The sequence below is a fragment of the Apodemus sylvaticus genome, chromosome 2 (assembly GCF_947179515.1).
Source record: "Apodemus sylvaticus chromosome 2, mApoSyl1.1, whole genome shotgun sequence".
NCBI classification, from domain to species: domain Eukaryota; kingdom Metazoa; phylum Chordata; class Mammalia; order Rodentia; family Muridae; genus Apodemus; species Apodemus sylvaticus.
Window position 1 is genome coordinate 175,442,149 of NC_067473.1, and position 17,126 is coordinate 175,459,274.

The 17,126-nt window shown below is 44.5% G+C and overlaps 1 protein-coding gene across 2 annotated transcripts in view; it reads left to right on the forward strand.

Annotated features, from left to right (window-relative positions):
• The first annotated feature begins 365 nt into the window (after positions 1-365).
• Positions 366-17,126, forward strand: part of Dera (deoxyribose-phosphate aldolase) — a 78,089-nt gene continuing 61,328 nt past the window's right edge. Inside the window, exons 1-2 of one of the 2 annotated variants that reach the window (XM_052175171.1) lie at positions 366-479; positions 3,143-3,253. In XM_052175171.1, the coding sequence (XP_052031131.1) occupies positions 449-479; positions 3,143-3,253 (142 nt within the window). In that variant the 5' untranslated portion in view covers positions 366-448. The remainder of the gene's footprint in view (positions 480-3,142; positions 3,254-17,126) is intronic. The other variant, XM_052175172.1, reaches the window with a different exon arrangement.

Sequence of the window (17,126 nt, forward strand, 5' to 3'; positions counted from 1 at the left end):
CAGCGTGCTCTAGCTCCTAGACTACCTTGGCTGTCACCTTAGGGCTCTGGAACACCACACACAATTTGGGTCTAAGGCTGCATTGCTCTGCCCATGCAAGAAGGAATTCAGTCTTGCCACTCACATGATCCTACAGCTAAAGTTCCTAAGATTCATTCTGTCTAGCTCAATTGGCAATGTAAGCATTTTAAAATAGTCTCCGGGACTTCTGGAGCTGGGGCACGCCCAAGTCATGTGCCTGACCCGGAAGGACAGGGAACAGGCAGTGCGGAAGTCCTACCCTGGAGAAAAGGTGGAGTAGTACAAGACCGAAGGGGCGTGGCTCTTGAGGGGCGTGGCCTGGGAGTTGCAGAAGGGGCGTGGCTCAGGGCGGGCACTTGACAGGAAGGAGGAAGGCCAGGCCTGTGTAGCGCTCTGGAGCAAGAGTTGGCTTTCTGCAGTGGCCACAATGGCCCCTCACTGCCAGGGCACAGAGCTCGGTAAGGGTCAGCGGGTTGAGCTCTCCTTCGCCAGGTTGGGGGTGGGGGTGCCCAGGGCAGTTCCCGGAGGGCGGAGACCTGAACTGAGGCAGAGCCCAGGAACAGCCCTGCCGCCGTGCTCTTTGCTGCCTTAACCCTTTAAGCGGAAGCAAGGAAGGGTTAATTAGATCTTTTACTCTGTAGCTCTGTGGTTGCAGAAAACAAACCCGGCGAAAAGCCTGACGGAGTACTTGGGCCATTTACTGCCGGTTTCACGTAGCCATTCCCCAAGTTGGCTGCGCTGGTGGAAGAGTGCTCTTGGCCTTCTGCTAAAAATGATTTTAGAAGCTTACACAAAAAAATCTCCTTTGTAAAACTATTTTTCATCTTACAGATACTAGTTCAGCTATTTCTGGGGAAAAAAAATTAAAAGTCTGTAATTCAAACGTAGCAAAAAACGTGACTGAACCAAAAGTCGATGACTTAACTTTGCATAATAGTTTGCTTTGTATCCTGGGTCCTCTTAGTTGTGTGATTTTGGGTAAATTACTCACTTTGTGCTTACGTGCCGGCATCTGTAAAGGAGTTATTAGGAAGCTACTTCTGTCTGAAGGTGGTTTGGATAGTGTGAGGAGGGGAGACTTGGAGCCTCTGGTAGATTCCTCTGTGCTTAGTGTTGAATAAGCAACGACAATAAGCACATAAAGGTCTCTTCGCAGGGACTGAGTCTGATTAGCTGTAAGTGATACACATGGTTACTCTTTTCCCTCTTTCGCAGGGACTTGCGGTATGGATGTTAAGAAGTGTTTAGAATTGCATGCTTGGCAGGTAGCTTCTGTACCAGGTTCACCTTATCCCTGTAATGTAAAGGTTAGCAGTGACCCTTGAAGATGGGGACTAAGGACTGAAGGTGAGGGCGTCTGCATCTTTGTACAAGGTTGAGGATGTAACATAATCCCCCCCCCCAACATCTCTTTTAAAAGTTTCATATTTTCCTTTCAGCAGATACAATTAAACCATTTTTACTTTCTTAATAGTAAATCCCGGGCTGGGTGCTTTTGCACACACCTGTAACCTCAGCAGCAGGTGTGTGTCAGGTTAGCCTGGACTATATAGGAAGAGCTTTCTCAAACAGCCATCAAAACACTACCTTTCCTATGTTGCAAAGGGACAGTGTAGAAATCAACATCTGCTATTTAGAGTAAGAGCAAATGTGTGCCCACACCTCCATCTTTAGGTTATATTTTCCTTACTGTTCTTGTTAAAATCAGTCAGATTACAAGTCTTTGTCTGTTGTGGTATTAATCCTTAGGAGCGACAGCTGTAATCTAACCCGCTAAAGTAAATCATATGAATTATATACACGCTATGAGAAAAAATTGTTTTGTATTAGTTTCAACATTGCTTTCATTGATGAGTTTTGTGGTTTTGGCTGATTAAAGACATCTTAATGTTTTTATGGATACTGCTTTTAAAAAATAAGTTAGCGTTATTTAAACACATTTGTATTGCAAAAATCTTAGGGAAATGCAGTTATTTCCAGGGAGATTGTAGAATTCATGAGTCATTGTTATTTATATTTTTTTCGTTTTATTTTATGTGTGAGTTTTGCCTGTGCTTGACTGTTCACCATGTATATGCAATGCCTCTTGAGGCCAGTAGAGGGCATCCAATCCCCTGGGATTGGAGCATCAGATGGCCTATGGCTGCCTTGTGGGAGTTGAACTCTACTGCTTAGACGGCTCTTCAGCCTTTAATCCAGATTTTAAAAATCGAATTTGTCTATGTTGTGTGTGTGTGTGTGTGTGTGTGTGTGTGTGTTTTGTGGTATGCGCACGCACACCTCTGGAGGTCAAAGGGCAGTTTTCACACCTGGATCACCATCCACCACCTTTTACCAGCCAGGATTCAAATTCAGGACGTCCCCTGTGGCAGGCAGTAAGCGCCCCCTGTGGCAGTAGGCGTCTTTGCCCACTGAGCCATCTGGCTGGCCCTGAACTTGATTTTTAGGGAGAACTCTGCAAGGAAAGTTTCTTCCCAGCAGGGCATGTGTAAACAAGGCTTTCCAGAGGGGGATGCTCTGATTGTCATAGTAGAAAATGGAGGTCCAACCGGCTGGGTCTGGGTGGGTATGGGGCACACTCAGGGAACCCGTCATGCCGGTCATTTGTTAATCCTTCAAGGCTCTGTCAACATGTTCTAGGCTTTTCTGAGTTGTTCTGAACATGTCTTTAATTCCCCAAGTAACCCAGGCAGATGGCAGGCCTCCACATGTGTAACAGTGGAGTACATCTTGAACTCCTTACTGTTTGGTGAAACCTGCCCATGCAGTTGGGCCCTGTGTGCAGACAGGAGCTATGAGTGCCAGGCCTTCCTAGTTTCGAATCTCAGTCGAAGGCTGTTTGATGGGTTCTGTTTTTTTTTTTTTTTTTTTTTTTTTTTTTTTTTTTTTTTAGGTATCTCACAGTTATGATGGTGGTGGGCAGTGGTTTTGTCTTGGGAGTTCTAAAACTGATGGAGCACTATGAGCAAAAGCAGGTTTGGGAGGAAAGGGCGTATTTCCCTTTCTGTTCATCTTCAGAGGAAGTCAGGGCAGGAACTCGTCTAGGGCAGGGGATGGGAGCCATGGAGGGGTGCTTCTTACTGGCTGTTCCTCATGGCTTGCTCAGCTTGCTTTCTTATAGAACCCAGGACCACCAGCCCAGGGATGGCCCCACCCACAATGCACTGGGACCTCCCTCATCAATTACTGATTAAGAAAATGCCCTGCAGGCCCATCTATGTCCTGATCTTGTGTAGGCATTTCTTTCTCCCAGTTGCGGTTCCCTCTTCTCAGATGACTCTAGCTAGTGTCAAGTTGGAGCTTAGACAAAACCCCAACATTAGGAGCACAGGAAGCTCGTGTCTCCCTTCCTGTGTGTGGACTCCGGGCTGCTGTCTGCGAGCCTGCTGTCCTTACTTGTTTGGCTTCCATGTCTCCTCTGGACTCTAGGCTGCCCTGTCCTAATGGAGTGGCTCCGATGCCCATCTCCTTCTCCTCCTTTCCTATCTCTACCCTGGTGGTTTAGGTCTGTTGTCCAAGGAAGCGAGGGGAAAGGAGCCAAAGTGCATTTTACCAAAAAGTATTTATATGCAGCGATTTGGAGAGTCCAGTGTGGAATGCCTCTTGTTTTGTGGCCCCAGGGTACTGATCCCCGGGGTAGCTGACGTGTTCTGATCTCTTAAAGCACAGGCATCTGAGCCAGTATGTCTCGGACAATAAAAGTCACTTGGTGTTGGCTGAGCATGTTCTTCCAGTGCTGTGATTTGACCCCAGTACCAGGGGGTAGAGACAGGAGGGTTAACAATTTTGAGGCCAGCCTGGGATAGTTTTGAGATATCGTCTCAAAACTAAACTAAGCAAACTCACAGGAAGGGAGGAAGGAAATTGTGTTTGAGGGGGCACAGTAAGAAAACTCCTAACTTGACTGCTCCGTTATTAAGGGGAAGGTTCTTCTTGTGAATGACAGAGAGAAGATATCCAGAGGCAACTGGAAGAGTCTAGAGCAGAGAGAAAAGAAAGCAGACTGGACATGGCCAGGGCTGGGGACACGGGAGAGAATAGAGAGACAGGGAGGAGGCAGAGGCAGGAGCTGGAGCATGGGAGAGAGTAAGAGGCAGAGCTTAGGGAGAGCCAACAGCAGGACAGACTGGTAGGTGTGGGGAGGGGAGCCTGTGAGCTGGAGAGAGTTTAGAATAGAGGAGGTGAGGGGAGTGGTGGTGTGTGTGTGGCTCAGATGCTAGTGTGGAATTTGAAATGTATAACAGGCACTTGTGATACTGAGGGGGCCTGGAGGCCACCATGGCCTTTGATATGCAGAGAGCCATATGTCCCTTCTGCCAGAGGTCAGGGAAATGACTCCTTTGGGGGACAGAAAACCTGTTTCACAAGGTCCCGAGGACCGCTGGCTTTTATCTGTCAAAAACCCTTCTATTGTCCGGCTCGGGATCATTTTTGGATATTTGAACTGCCTGAGACCTAACAAAAATGACCTCAGAAACACAGAAGGACAGGGGGAGAGGAGTCCCACCAGTCCAGGGGAGGCTTTCTCTCCTAATGCGGTCTCTCACAGGGATTGAGCAAAAGCAGCCTGGAAGGTGAGTTTAAACACAGGAGCCCAGTGTTCAGATTCTAGAGTCATCTTATTCTGCTGTAGTGGGAACGACTGATATGTTGAAGAAGATAGAATTATCTAATGCTGTGTATGGATCACACAGTCAGGATGGTGACTGTACACTTCTGTATTTTTAGTTGGTGTCCTTTTATGAACACTTTCATTCTGCTTTTGAGGTCTGCTATCTTTTTGTTTATACGCATACACATGAGGCTATCTTTTATTACTCTGATACTATAAAATAATAAACAGTTTGTTGTATAAGTAAATAATTAAAGATCCTCTGTGGTACCTGCTACGCCGAAACACATTTTTTTTTTTTATAAAAGTATGTAAGCCCTGTGGATTTTAATTATTAGGAGGAAAGGCAAACTTCAAGCCTTCATTGGAAATGGGCTGCCTCTGCCTGGAAAGAAAGACTACTAAATGAGACGGCAGACGGAGCCCTTGAGGACGCGATTGAAACATGTCACTAGAAATGGTTTAAGTGGAGAGAGTTCTGGCCCTTTCAAAACACGGTCTGTCGCCTGAGGATTGGGTCACCTTGAAATGTGTTCATCTTTGAATTAAAGGCATGAAAAGGCACTTTGAAAGATTTCAGTCGACTTTGGTGTGTGTTGCACGCGTCTGTGGGTGTACCTCTGCCGCCTCACTCAGACGGTCGGTTCCCTGGAAACCAAAGTGGTCGCAAGAGGAGGATAAATGTTTAATCTCTGCGCCAACAACCGTACATAGTTTTTAAAATGCTGAGCCGCTCACATCCCGACTCCTTGCTTTCTTTGTATACTTGGGCTTCCCGCCTCCAAAGAGTCTCGGGGCACAGAGTGGCTGCTGGTAATTGCTCTGTAAATGGACTCCACATGCCTGGGGCCAGGGCTGTTTCAGACTCTTGCTAATGATGCCAAGAAGTGCTCTTTACCAGGAGGAAGACTTCAGAAATGATCTATCTGATCAGAGTCCTGGTTCCCATGAGCCTTTCGGTTAACACCCCTGGGACATATTCTTGTCCTCTTAATTCAGAGTCGGGCTGTGTTTGTGTGTGGGTGTGTGTTTGTGTGTGTGAGTATGCGGTTCATTCAGATGTCTACAGCCGGGTCAGGAAGTGGCTCAGTGACTTACAGCATTGGCCACACACGCCTCAAAGCTTGACTTCAATCCCAAGAACCTGTATTAAAAATCTCACAGGCATGTGTCTGTAATCCCAGCACTCCTACCTTATGTGGTGGAGACTGGGGAGTTATCCTCTGTCCTTAAAAATTCAGCAGGGGAGAAGTAAGCACCGTCTCAAGGGAAAAGGAGAGAACCAACTGCCCTCCACATATGAGCCGTGGTATGCACATGCCTACTAATGTACACACAGTAATATACATGCAAGTCATTTAAAAACATAGAAATGTCTGTGGCTTAGCAGGGCTTTCTATATTTTGTTAGGATTTTTTGAAATGCTCTGTATAGCGCATGCATGCTATCTGGATTTTACAACTCTCCTGCTTCAGCCTTCTGGCTGCTGGGATTACAGGCCAGCTCCACCACACCTGATCTTGGAGACAATTTTTTGGTCAGCTTTTTAAAAATTTTTATTTATTTATTTATTTATTTATTTATTTATTTATTTATTACGTATTCACGTACATCGCGATCACTGACCCCCCCTCCCAAACCCCCCCTCCAACAATCCCTCCCAGATCCCCTTCTCTGTGGAAACCATTTTTTTTTTTTTAAGATTTATTTATTTTCTATATATGTGAGTACACTGTCTCTGTCTTCAGGCACCAGAAGAGGGCATCAGATCCCATTACAGATGGTTGTGAGCCACCGTGTCGTTGCTGGAAATTGAACTCAGGACCTCTGGGAGAGCAGTCAGTCATCTCTCCAGCTTCTGTGGAGACATTTTTTAAATAGCAGGGCACCAGTTGAATACAAGCAGTGCCCAGGACTGAGTGATTGATCTGATAGCTGAGACAGTTCTTCAGTGACCAAGTGGCAAGCAGTGTGCAGGATACGAGTGCACCTGTCAGAGGATAGCACTGTGTCCCCTGGGTGCTGCTGCTCAAGATGGCGCTAACCTGAAGACTTATGTGCTTCTAGAACTTTGGATTGATACACTGGACCAAAGACAGACTGAAAGAACAGGAATTACACTTGTCCATGAAAGAGTCCCAAGCCCTGAGGGAACTCTCAGTTTCTCTCTTATGTATCTGCTCTTAAAACAGTGGATCTTTCCAGTGAGTCAGTGGTGGCCACACCTTTAATACAAGCACTTGGGAAGCAGAGGCGGGCAGATCTGATAGTTCAAGACCAGCCTGGTCTACAGAGTAAATTCCAGGAATTTACACAGTGCTACACAGAGAAACCCTGTCTGAGGGAAAAAAAAGAATCTTTCCTATGTTAGTAATTTAATGAGTATAGAAAAGAATTGTGTGCCTCTGTCTCCACTGTGTAACCTTCTTGTGCTCCTCTTCCTTTTTTTTTAAATAAATATTTATTTATTATATGTGAGTACACTATAGCTGTCTTCAGACACCCCAGAAGAAGGCATCAGATTTCATTACGGATGGCTGTGAGCCACCATGTGGTTTCTGGGATTTGAACTCAGGACCTTCGGAAGAGCAGTCAGTGCTCTTAACCGCTGAGCCATCTCTCTAGCCCTGTGCCCCTCTTCCTTATCTAGTACCATTCCCTTTCCACAGTTTAACTTTCACCAGCCACGTTGAAACCACACATCTGCAAATGGTCATCAGAGACTCTCTGCTGGGCTGTGTACGTTTCCCAGATGCATGGGAGTTTCTGAAGGATACAGGTGGCTTTGACCTTGAAAAGGGACTTCTGTACCCCGGCTTGTCCTTTCCTGATCTGTAAGACTAGTCTCATATGTGCCACTGTTGAGGCAGATGTTAATGGAGGACATTATGCTTGTGTGGACGTGGGGGGGCATCTTTGTGCTTCTTGCTGGTTTTGAAATTCTAAAGCTACTCTAAAACTATGTCCAAAACAAAAGAATCTCCGAGACTCTGGGGGTTCTTCTGGTTCTGTATTTTGAACCCCGTGATCTTCAGTGGTTATTCATGTAGGTCAGTGTTCTCCGGTTTGCCCTTTAGGCCTTCTTCCTCTTGTCTTGCAGGTGGCGAGTCTCTCTGGCTTTCTAGACCGGCCAGTTTCCATGTCTTGCTCTCTCGTTGACTGAACATGACTAGATGCTGTACTATGCTGCCCTTCCCTCTGATGTCTCAAATCTCAGTGCTGGGTGTTAATGTTAGTTGCCCCCCATCTCACCATTTCACCCTGACTAGTGGCTGGCGAACTCCCGGGAGCCTTCTGCTTAGGATGCCTCGGGGCTGGGGTGCTGTGTTCACCACAGCACTCTGGTGTTTTAGGTGGAGGCTGAGAGTCTGGAGTCAGCTCCTTGAGCCTCACTGATAATGGAGCTGTCCGAACACAGAGCCTGTATTTTGTATTCATCCCTCTGTCTGGACAGCGAGGACTAACTCCCCGCTTCCTGCCCTTCCCAGGCAGGCGTGTGACATGGTATTGTTGCGAGGGCTCCAAGACGTTTGATCCACTCCAGGGAAAGCGTCATTCTACTGAACTCCTTGTTCCAATAGAATAGATTGCATTTATCTTTTCAGATTTGTTTGTCTTTTAAACTTGGTTTCTGTATAATAAATATCCATTCATGTCACATGATGCATGTAATCTTCTATGAACTTTCTGTCAGCGTGTTTGTTTGTGGACCCAAGTCCTGGTGCCCAAAGAGACCGGAGGCCTTGGATTCCAGTGGAGTTGGAGTAAGAGACCATTCTGAGTCTTCTGACGAGGGTGCAGGGAATCAGGCTCTGGCATTCTAGACCAGCAGTACACCTGCCTAACTGCCGAGCTGTCTCTCCAGCCACTCCAACAATTATGGATACGACCGTTTAGATATAACTTGGGGTTTGCAGTCTAGTGGCCCGAGTTTCCCTTGCAGCCCTGGCAGATACTGTGTGACTTTGGATATGTAATTGAATGTCTGAGCCTTAGTGTCCTCAGTCTGGCATTACACCCCAGAAGAGTGTCTTAGGTCACCATCAACCTAATGAGTGATCACCACCAGCCAAAAAACTCTGGCCGCCTTTCTATTTCCTCTGAAATATCAACCCTCATGATCTCCCCTCCTCTGGTAGGCACTTTTGGTCTCTTCCAGTCCCTGGAAGTACTCTCTCTCTCTCTCTCTGGTGCTGAAGTTGTGTGTGTGGTAGTGAAGTGTACCATCCTAGAGATAGGCTCTGTTTGCTAAGTCTCTGCATCTCTAATACTATTTACCATCCCATTCACGACCCAACATTTTGTGTGTGCCCAGGGACCCATGTATCCCAGATGGACCTCAAGCTCTGTATGTAGGTGCGAATGACCTCCTTGCTTCCTGAGTGCTAGGATTTATATGTGCAGCACCGCCTATGTGGTTTATATGGTGCTGATGTCAAACCTGTCATGCTTTCTGCATGCTAGAAGAGCACTTTAGCAGCTGGGTGACAGCCCCGGTTTTTCTCCATGGCTAGCATAACCTGACTCCCTCCGGCTGCCTAGTATACCTGGATTTTCCTTTTTCTATGAATCACTGGGACCCACCCTGGCTCCTCCTACCTGTTGTCCGCAGTCCAGGGACTCTGTACTCCTCATGGTCTCTGTGTTGACTTTGGGACTTGCTGTCACAGTCTGGAATGCCTAGGGACCTCATCAGCTCTGCTCATAGAGCCGTCACAGGTCTTGGAGGCCAAACTTGAAATCCTCACTTGGATGAACGTCTCTCCTGCCTTTCTCTTATGCCCAGGTGGAGCCCAGGGCTTCCTGTATGCAAAGCAAGCACCCTATCTGACCTATGTCCGTAGCCCTCCTATAGAGATTCAAAATTGATGTGAAATTCAACCATTTTCATATTTAGCTCTTGGAAAATGTGGGTGTGTGGGTGTGTGGGTGTGTGTGGGTGTGTGTGGGTGTGTGTGGGTGTGTGGGTGTGTGGGTGTGTGTGGTTGTGTGGGTGTGTGGTTGTGTGGGTGTGTGGTTGTGTGGGTGTGTGGGTGTGTGTGGCTAGACAAATGGGCCACCCTGTTTGAATCTCTAGCCAATAAGAACTTTAATGTCAGGTGATGTCAAGGATGGTCCTCAGGAGGATTGGGGAGTTTTGCTTCTGGATCTGCCTGCCAGCCTCTTGTTATCATGGATTCTTCCCCTCAGGAAAAGTGGGGGAAGCTAATAGAATGTTCAGTTCTCACTAAAGTGTGAAAGACCGACTGACAGTCTAAAGAAAGCCTTAAAAGGCCGCCCAAAAAATGGCTCTTTAGTGGTACAGGTTAGGGTATTCTACTTAAGGGAGCACGTGGAGGATGGGCCTGCCTGCTGTCTGTGGAGCACGCCTTGCTTGTGCTCTTGTTCTCACTGTCCACTCTTTCTTAATGGCTGCTCACCCGCCCCCGGCCCCCGGCCCCCGGCCCCCACTGACTGCCTCTCTTTCTGTTTCTCTGGCCGCTCAACCCTGCCCTGCACACCGGAGCAGGTTTCTCTGAGTGTGGAACAAGACTCAGCAGGTCATGTGTCTCCCACCCACCTTGGGGGTCACTAGGTCAGTGAGTCTGGCAGCAGGGAGCCAGAGTTCTCTCGGTTACTGTCACAAAAAGGCAGGGAACTTCTTAGTGGGCATGGCTTCCTTTTGAAGAGAATGGTGCTTTAAAGTTTTTGATGATTGTCACCGAGCTGGGGAAATCAGCCTGCCTTGTCACAAAGAACTTCCTCCAAAGAGAGGTGGTGGGAGATCAGGTACTTTGGGAAGCAGTGTTTTGAACCAGTGCCCAGCAGGTGGTGATTTCCACTCTAATTCAGTCAAGGAGCACACACTGCCGGGCAGCCTGGACTCTCACTACTCAGTAAGGCAGCAGGGGCTGGTTTGTTTGTTTTGGGAAATAATATCCATTCAAGCTCTGTCTGCTTATAGTTGGGATGTTAGCACTTGTTGGCTGCCTGCAGTTGGAGGGGTATGATTCCAGTCCTAGCTCCTTCTACCCATGCATGTGTGCCATGTGTATGTGCATATATATGTGTGTGTATGTGCATATGTGTGTTTCTATGTATATGCGTGTGTATAGTTTCTGTGTATGTATGTGTGCGCATGCATATATATACACGTGTGCATGCATGTGTGTCTCTCTGTGTGTATATATGTATGTGCATGCATATATATGTGTGCATATGTCTCTGTGTTTACATATATTTGTATTTGCATGTATATGTATGCATATATGTATGTGTGTATATATGTTTATGTGTGCGTGCATGTCTGTCAATGAGTGTGAATGCATATATGTATGTCTGTGTGTGCGTATATATGTGTGTGTAAAGTGATTGCTAATATTCTGTATGTACTGATTAAAGCTGGAAGTTAATATGGCAGCAGTTAATCCTTGACTAGCTAGTTCACCAAATTATTACACAGAGACCTTTGAATATTTCAAAGCTTAGGCCTTAGCTGGGCAGACCCTCAATTAGCTCATCTTAGTTAACCCAACCACCTTGCTCCATCCAGCCATGTGGCTAGCTCTACCTTCCAGGCCTATAGTTGTGTCTGTCTCCTTTGATGTCTACTGGCAAAAGGGCCTTTGTCTTTCTTCTCAGAGTTCCTTTCTCCTTCCCAGGAAGCCCTGCCTTCTCTCTCTACTGCCCAATCACAGGCTTTAGCCTTTTATTGACCAATTAGCTTGGGGAGCAAGGTTTGTAAAACAAAAACTGGTATGCATGAGAATTCACTCTTGGGATAACCAGATCTAGGGTTATAGAATTTAGCATTTGAATAAATAGCAGCACCAGACCAACCCAAACATTTCCCTCATTTTGTTTAAATAAAAAGGCCCTTTCTTTTACATTAAAAAGTACATAGCTGGGCAGTGGCGTGCACCTTCAATCCCAGCACTTGGGAGGCAGAGGCAGTCTGATTTCTGAATTCGAGGCCATCCTGGTCTACAGAGTGAGTTAGGTCTACAGAGTCCAGGACAGCTAGGGCTACACAGAGAAACCCTGTCTCAAAAAAAAAAAAAAAAAAAAAAGCAACATAAAGTAGGAACATGATGAAACATTTATGAAAATTATTAGGTAAAAGTTACATTCCTAAAATCCAGTCTGTCTGTATTTGGTAACTTCGGATAAAGAATTTTATCATCTATCCTATCTTGGTGAATTCAGTGTTTTGTATTTAAATAATTTTCTGTTGTAACTTGCATTGTTAACCTAACAAACATTTTCTTAAGTCCTGAACAACTTAAGCTTAATTGTGAGACTATAACTCTCTAGTCTTTAACCACATCAGAGACCTGAGAAGGAATAAATATTACCCGAGTGTGCAGAAAATGCAGAGTAAGCAGCTTCCAAAAACTATAGAAATGACAGAGACAGCTGACTTCCTGGACAGTCAGGATTTTCTCTATAATGTTATAACATTCTAACATTGGAACATCAATCTTCCAGCCTTCTGCCGCAGTATATCTGATAGACATATTTGTGAAGCAGAAATTATGAAGGGCTTGCTTACCTGATCTTGGCAGAGCGTGGCAGTTGATTTTGCCTATGTTCAAGTTTTGTCCGTCCTGGGCAGCATTCTATCAGCAGATGGAGTTAGGGCATTCTCTTTGCCTGGTGGCTAGCTTGGTGCAAATGAAGCCATCTCCAAATGGGGGTCCTTTGATGCACTTCTCTTCTTACAAGCTGAGTGGGGTGCTGCCTGGAGCTGTCGTGACTCGATGTCAAAAAAACCTTAAATTAATAAAAAAAATCTTTAAGTGCCACATTTTGTGAGTCTCTGGGGTTTTTTGAAGACCGTCTATTTCTAGCATATCTGAACAAGCAAGACTTGTTTGTTTCAAGGTATTTATTATCTGTTCAACCTAGGATGTATATTTCTGTGATAATATAGACTAGTATCTGACATCTCCATGAGTTTGACTCTCTATTAACTTGTATTTTTTAAATACCCTAAAAAGATTCTAATAGCAGCTTTAAAAGACGTAGAACTAAAAACTGCATTTTCAAATCAGTCGCAAAGGTCCAATACCTTATACAAGAGTTGAAAATAGGTATGAATAATAAATTGTAACAAAGATAACCTTAAAATTTGTATCAGTAAACAAAGATTTGTACCAATAAAACATAACATGTATTAATATACAATAATCTATATCAATGTAAACAAAAATAACCTTATTTGAGAATAATGATAGTTCTAAATTGAAGAGTAGATTCAATAATCTATCCTTTTTCCTATTATCCCTGTAATATTTTTATATTTCCCCTTTTTCTTCTCAAGCCACTTTCCTTTTCTATGTGTGTGTGTGTGTGTGCATATGCATGTGTGCATGTGTGTGTGCATGTGTATGTGTGTGCATGGGCATGCACGCATGTGTGTGTGTGCATGCATGTGTGCGCACGCATGTATGTGTGTGTGTGTGTGTGTGTGTGTGTGTATTTAAGCACTAATTGAGGTATGCAAGAAGAGCATGAGATTAGTAAGTTGGTGTCTGGGGGGAACATTTGATTATTTCTTATGTTATTTTTTTGTTTTTGTTTTTGGTTTGTTTGTTTTGAGGCAGGGTTTCTCTGTGTATCATTGGTTGTCCTGGAACTTGCTCTGAGACCAGGCTGGCTTCAAACTCAGAGAGATTTGGGAAGCTGCCTCTACTTCCCAAGTGCTGGGATTACAGGCGTGCGCCACCACTGTCTAGCTTCTGATTATTTCTGATAAATCACAGGGTTGTAGGTAACAGACATGCCACGTATAGTGGCTGTACAGCCTGTCTTTTGTCTTTCACTTTGGTTTCAAAGGGCAATCTCGTACCCCAGTTCAAGAACTTGTTTATGTATTTGTAGACTGCTGTGGGTTTTGTGTGTGTGTGTGTGTGAGTGAATAAAATTGTTGGGGACTGGTTCTAATGCTTTGAATTAATCAGGAATATGTGTGTCCAAATATCCTTGTCCCCAATTGGTTTTTGATTGATCAATAAAGAGCCAACTTCCAATGGCTGGCCTGAAAGAGAGGGGTGGAACTTTTAGATTGCACGACTTAGGAACTGGAAGAGAGGAAAGGAGAATTGTCAGGTTTTAAAGGAAGATGGATCAGATTTAGAGATGCAGAATGAGAATCATCCAAAATGTCAGTGAGAAGGAATGCGGACACCCCCCCTGCCCCCCAAGGTCTGCCCAGAAGCATCTTGGGCAGCAAAGACTGGGGGCTGCCCAGGAGGAACAGGGCAGCAAAGATAGATCATAGGTTTAGAGGGTGATAAGTCAGGAGTACCAGAGGGCAGTCTGTGATAGCCGGGCGGAGGATTAGAACTGCCCTACCTTTGAACTAGTTAAGGCATTTCAAAAATAAGCTAGTGTGTGTGTGTGTGTGTTTTCATTTATGAATCCAAAGAGGTCCTGGGCAAGTAGCTGGAAGCATGTGACCCTCCAGGAGCACAAAGTGGTGTAGCCAAAGGTGGCATTGAACTGCCTCTGCCTCCTTCAGTGGCGTAGCTAAAATTACCGCTACATAAAATATGTATTCTGGGTGGTAACTCAGTTAATTAAGTGTAGCCCCAGCCCCTGTTTTTAAAGGAAGTTGTGTATATGTGTGCATACACATGAGCAAATGCTTATGTGTGTATCTGTGTGCTTATAGGTGTACATATGCTTGTGTGTATGTATGTCTGTGCATGTGTATGTGTGTTTGCATATTCTTGAGGAAATGCAACTAGTAGTGGATATTCTGGGGCCCTGCCCTCTTTTAAGATCTTATCCATCTTGTACAAGTCCTCTTTTCTTGTTCATCTACTGTGTGCCTTTTACATTGCTATGACTGAGACATCTTGGAAGAAACTACATAAGGCCGGAAAGACATTTTGGCCCATTGTTAAAGCTCACCTCATAGTGGAGAAGATGTGATAGTGTTCCTTTGTGGCTCCATGCTTGTGAGTTGGAGCAGGAAACAAGGGTGGATGTAGCCTTCCAGGTCTGCCCCTCCTTCCTCCCCTTCCCCACCCCCTTTCCCAGTTCACTTTCTTCTACCAGCCAGGCTCCACCTCCTTCAAAATTGCTTTGTAAACTGGAGACAGAGGACACAGAACATAGCTTACAGGAGACACTTTAGATTCAAATCCCAATGTGAGTGTCTTTGAAAATTAGTCGATTATCAAATTATAGTATGATCATTCAGTTATATTCATTGGTGCCATATTGTCAACTTTAAAGATAAATCACCGTTTAGATAATATATTTGTTCTAGCTTCCTTTCTGTGGCTGTGATAAAACACTGACTAAAAGCAACTCTGGGCAGGAAAAGGTTTATTTCAGTTTACAGATTGTAGTTTATCATGGAGGGATATCTGGGTAGGAACTCAAGCAGGAACTTCTAGTAGGAACCATAGAGGAATGCTGCTTTCTGGTTCACTCATGCCAGTGCTTAACCAGGTTTCTCATACAGCCCAGGACCATCTGCCTAGGGACCACAGTGGGCTGCTCCCTCCTATATCAGCTAACCATAAAGGCACTCGGGCATAGACATGCCTACAAGCCAGTATGGTCTGGGAAATCCATTAGTTGAGATTCCAACAATTTTGGGGAAATACCTAAACAGAAATGATTTCAAAATACAAATATATGAATTTCAATTAAAAATAGTAGTGATTCCCAGTAGACCATTTAAAACCTGTTTGCTGGAAATATCAGGTGTCAGAGATAATATGAAGTCATAAATTTTAGGAACTACAAGATAACGTCATCATAAGGTCTTATTCATAATCTATTATGTAGGATACTTTCATGGAGGTTAAATTTTGAAGAGGTTGGTCCTGAGAGAGGTTATGAATTACCCTGAATTCATGGTAAAGAATAATGGGGTTTTCCTGAAATGAGATTTTCATGGTGGACTGTGTAGTCAGAACAGGTCATTCAGTACTAGGTGGTAGCCATACATCTCATGAAGAATTAGTGCAGACATTATGTGATCATTAATTTCTACTGGCATGCTTCTGAATCATTTCTAGGGGCTTTGAAAAATAAACCTAAATAGACTTTATTATTATTGCTAATCCTATTCTAGAGCATTTAAATAGGAGTTATGATATTTTCACAGAATTAATTTTATGTGGGTCTTTACAGCATGTAAACTAGCTTGCGGAACTTGGCGTCAGAGATGGCAGCTTCGTGAATGGTGCAGGTTAGCAGATAGCATTGGGGAACTTGTTACAATGGTAACTTAGGAAGCTTCATCAAGTTCCATTGTGGATTCTTTTTTTCAAGAGGGAAGGAAGTGTTAAAGAGGTTTTCTCTGAAGCTCAGGGCTTCTAGAATAATCCATCAGATCTTTTCAAAGGACTGAGTGTTGAATCTTTACCCAACAGGGTGCCAGAGTTATCCATCCACTTGAATTTCTTTGTGGTCTAATGAGTCATTCATTTCTCTCTCTCTTCTCTCTCTCCCCCTCCCTCCCTCGTCCCTCCTTCGTCCCCATTCTCTTCTCTTCTCTTCTCTTCTCTTCTCTTCTCTTCTCTTCTCTTCTCTTCTCTTCTTTTCTTCCTTCCTTCCTTCCTTCCTCCCTCCCTCCCTCCCTCCCTCCTCTCTCTCTCTCTCTCTCTCTCTCTCTCTCTCTCTCTCTCTCTCTCTCTCTTTCTTTCTTTCTTTCTTTCTTTCTTTCTTTCTTTCTTTCTTTCTTTCTTTCTTTCTTTCTTTCTTTCTTTCTTTCTTTCTTTCTTTTCCCTTTCTGAGATAAAGAGTCTCTCTGTATATCCCTGGCTGTCCTGGAACTTGCTCTGTTGCATTAAACTCACAGAGACCTGCCTGTCCCTGCTTCCCCAGTATCGGATAATTCTTCCTGGCCACTCAACATATTTAGGGCCGTGGGGAAGTTCCTGTCAGTATTTTCCACAGGGCACATTTGTTGGAAGATTGCATATTTAGGCTAGGGGTGTGGGTCAGTGGTAGAGTACTGCTAGCCCAGCATACCAATCTGCAGTACCAAGGCAAAGCCACATTAGCAACAAATTCTACATGTTTGGAAATCCAAACTGGTTTAATAATTCTGTTACTAACTATTAACCTGGTCCCAGGAAAATTAGCAATATTTAAATTGGTCACTTATCTAGATGACGGTTGGACCTAGAAGTTATTATCTGCTAAAGATGCGTTAAATTCTTTAGACTCCAGCTCACCCTAACAGCAAGTTTTGAAGTAGCTACCTTCCTTTTCAACACATTAAGTCTTTCTGTAGTCAGTGTTAGCCCTTTGCTTTCTGAGGTACATGCTTGTAAAATGTGCAAATTACAGATAATCAATCTTCCCAAAAAATGGAAATTTACAATTACATTTTTCATTAAATACACTTTTTGAGGTTGCTGGTAGGGGTGCGCGTGTGCATTCGCTATTGGAAAGCCTGCCCTGAAGTAACTCATTACGGATTTACAGATGGATGAATGGAAACAGAATGGCCTTTAGTCTGCAAGGAGTCACAGTGCTCCTCCTT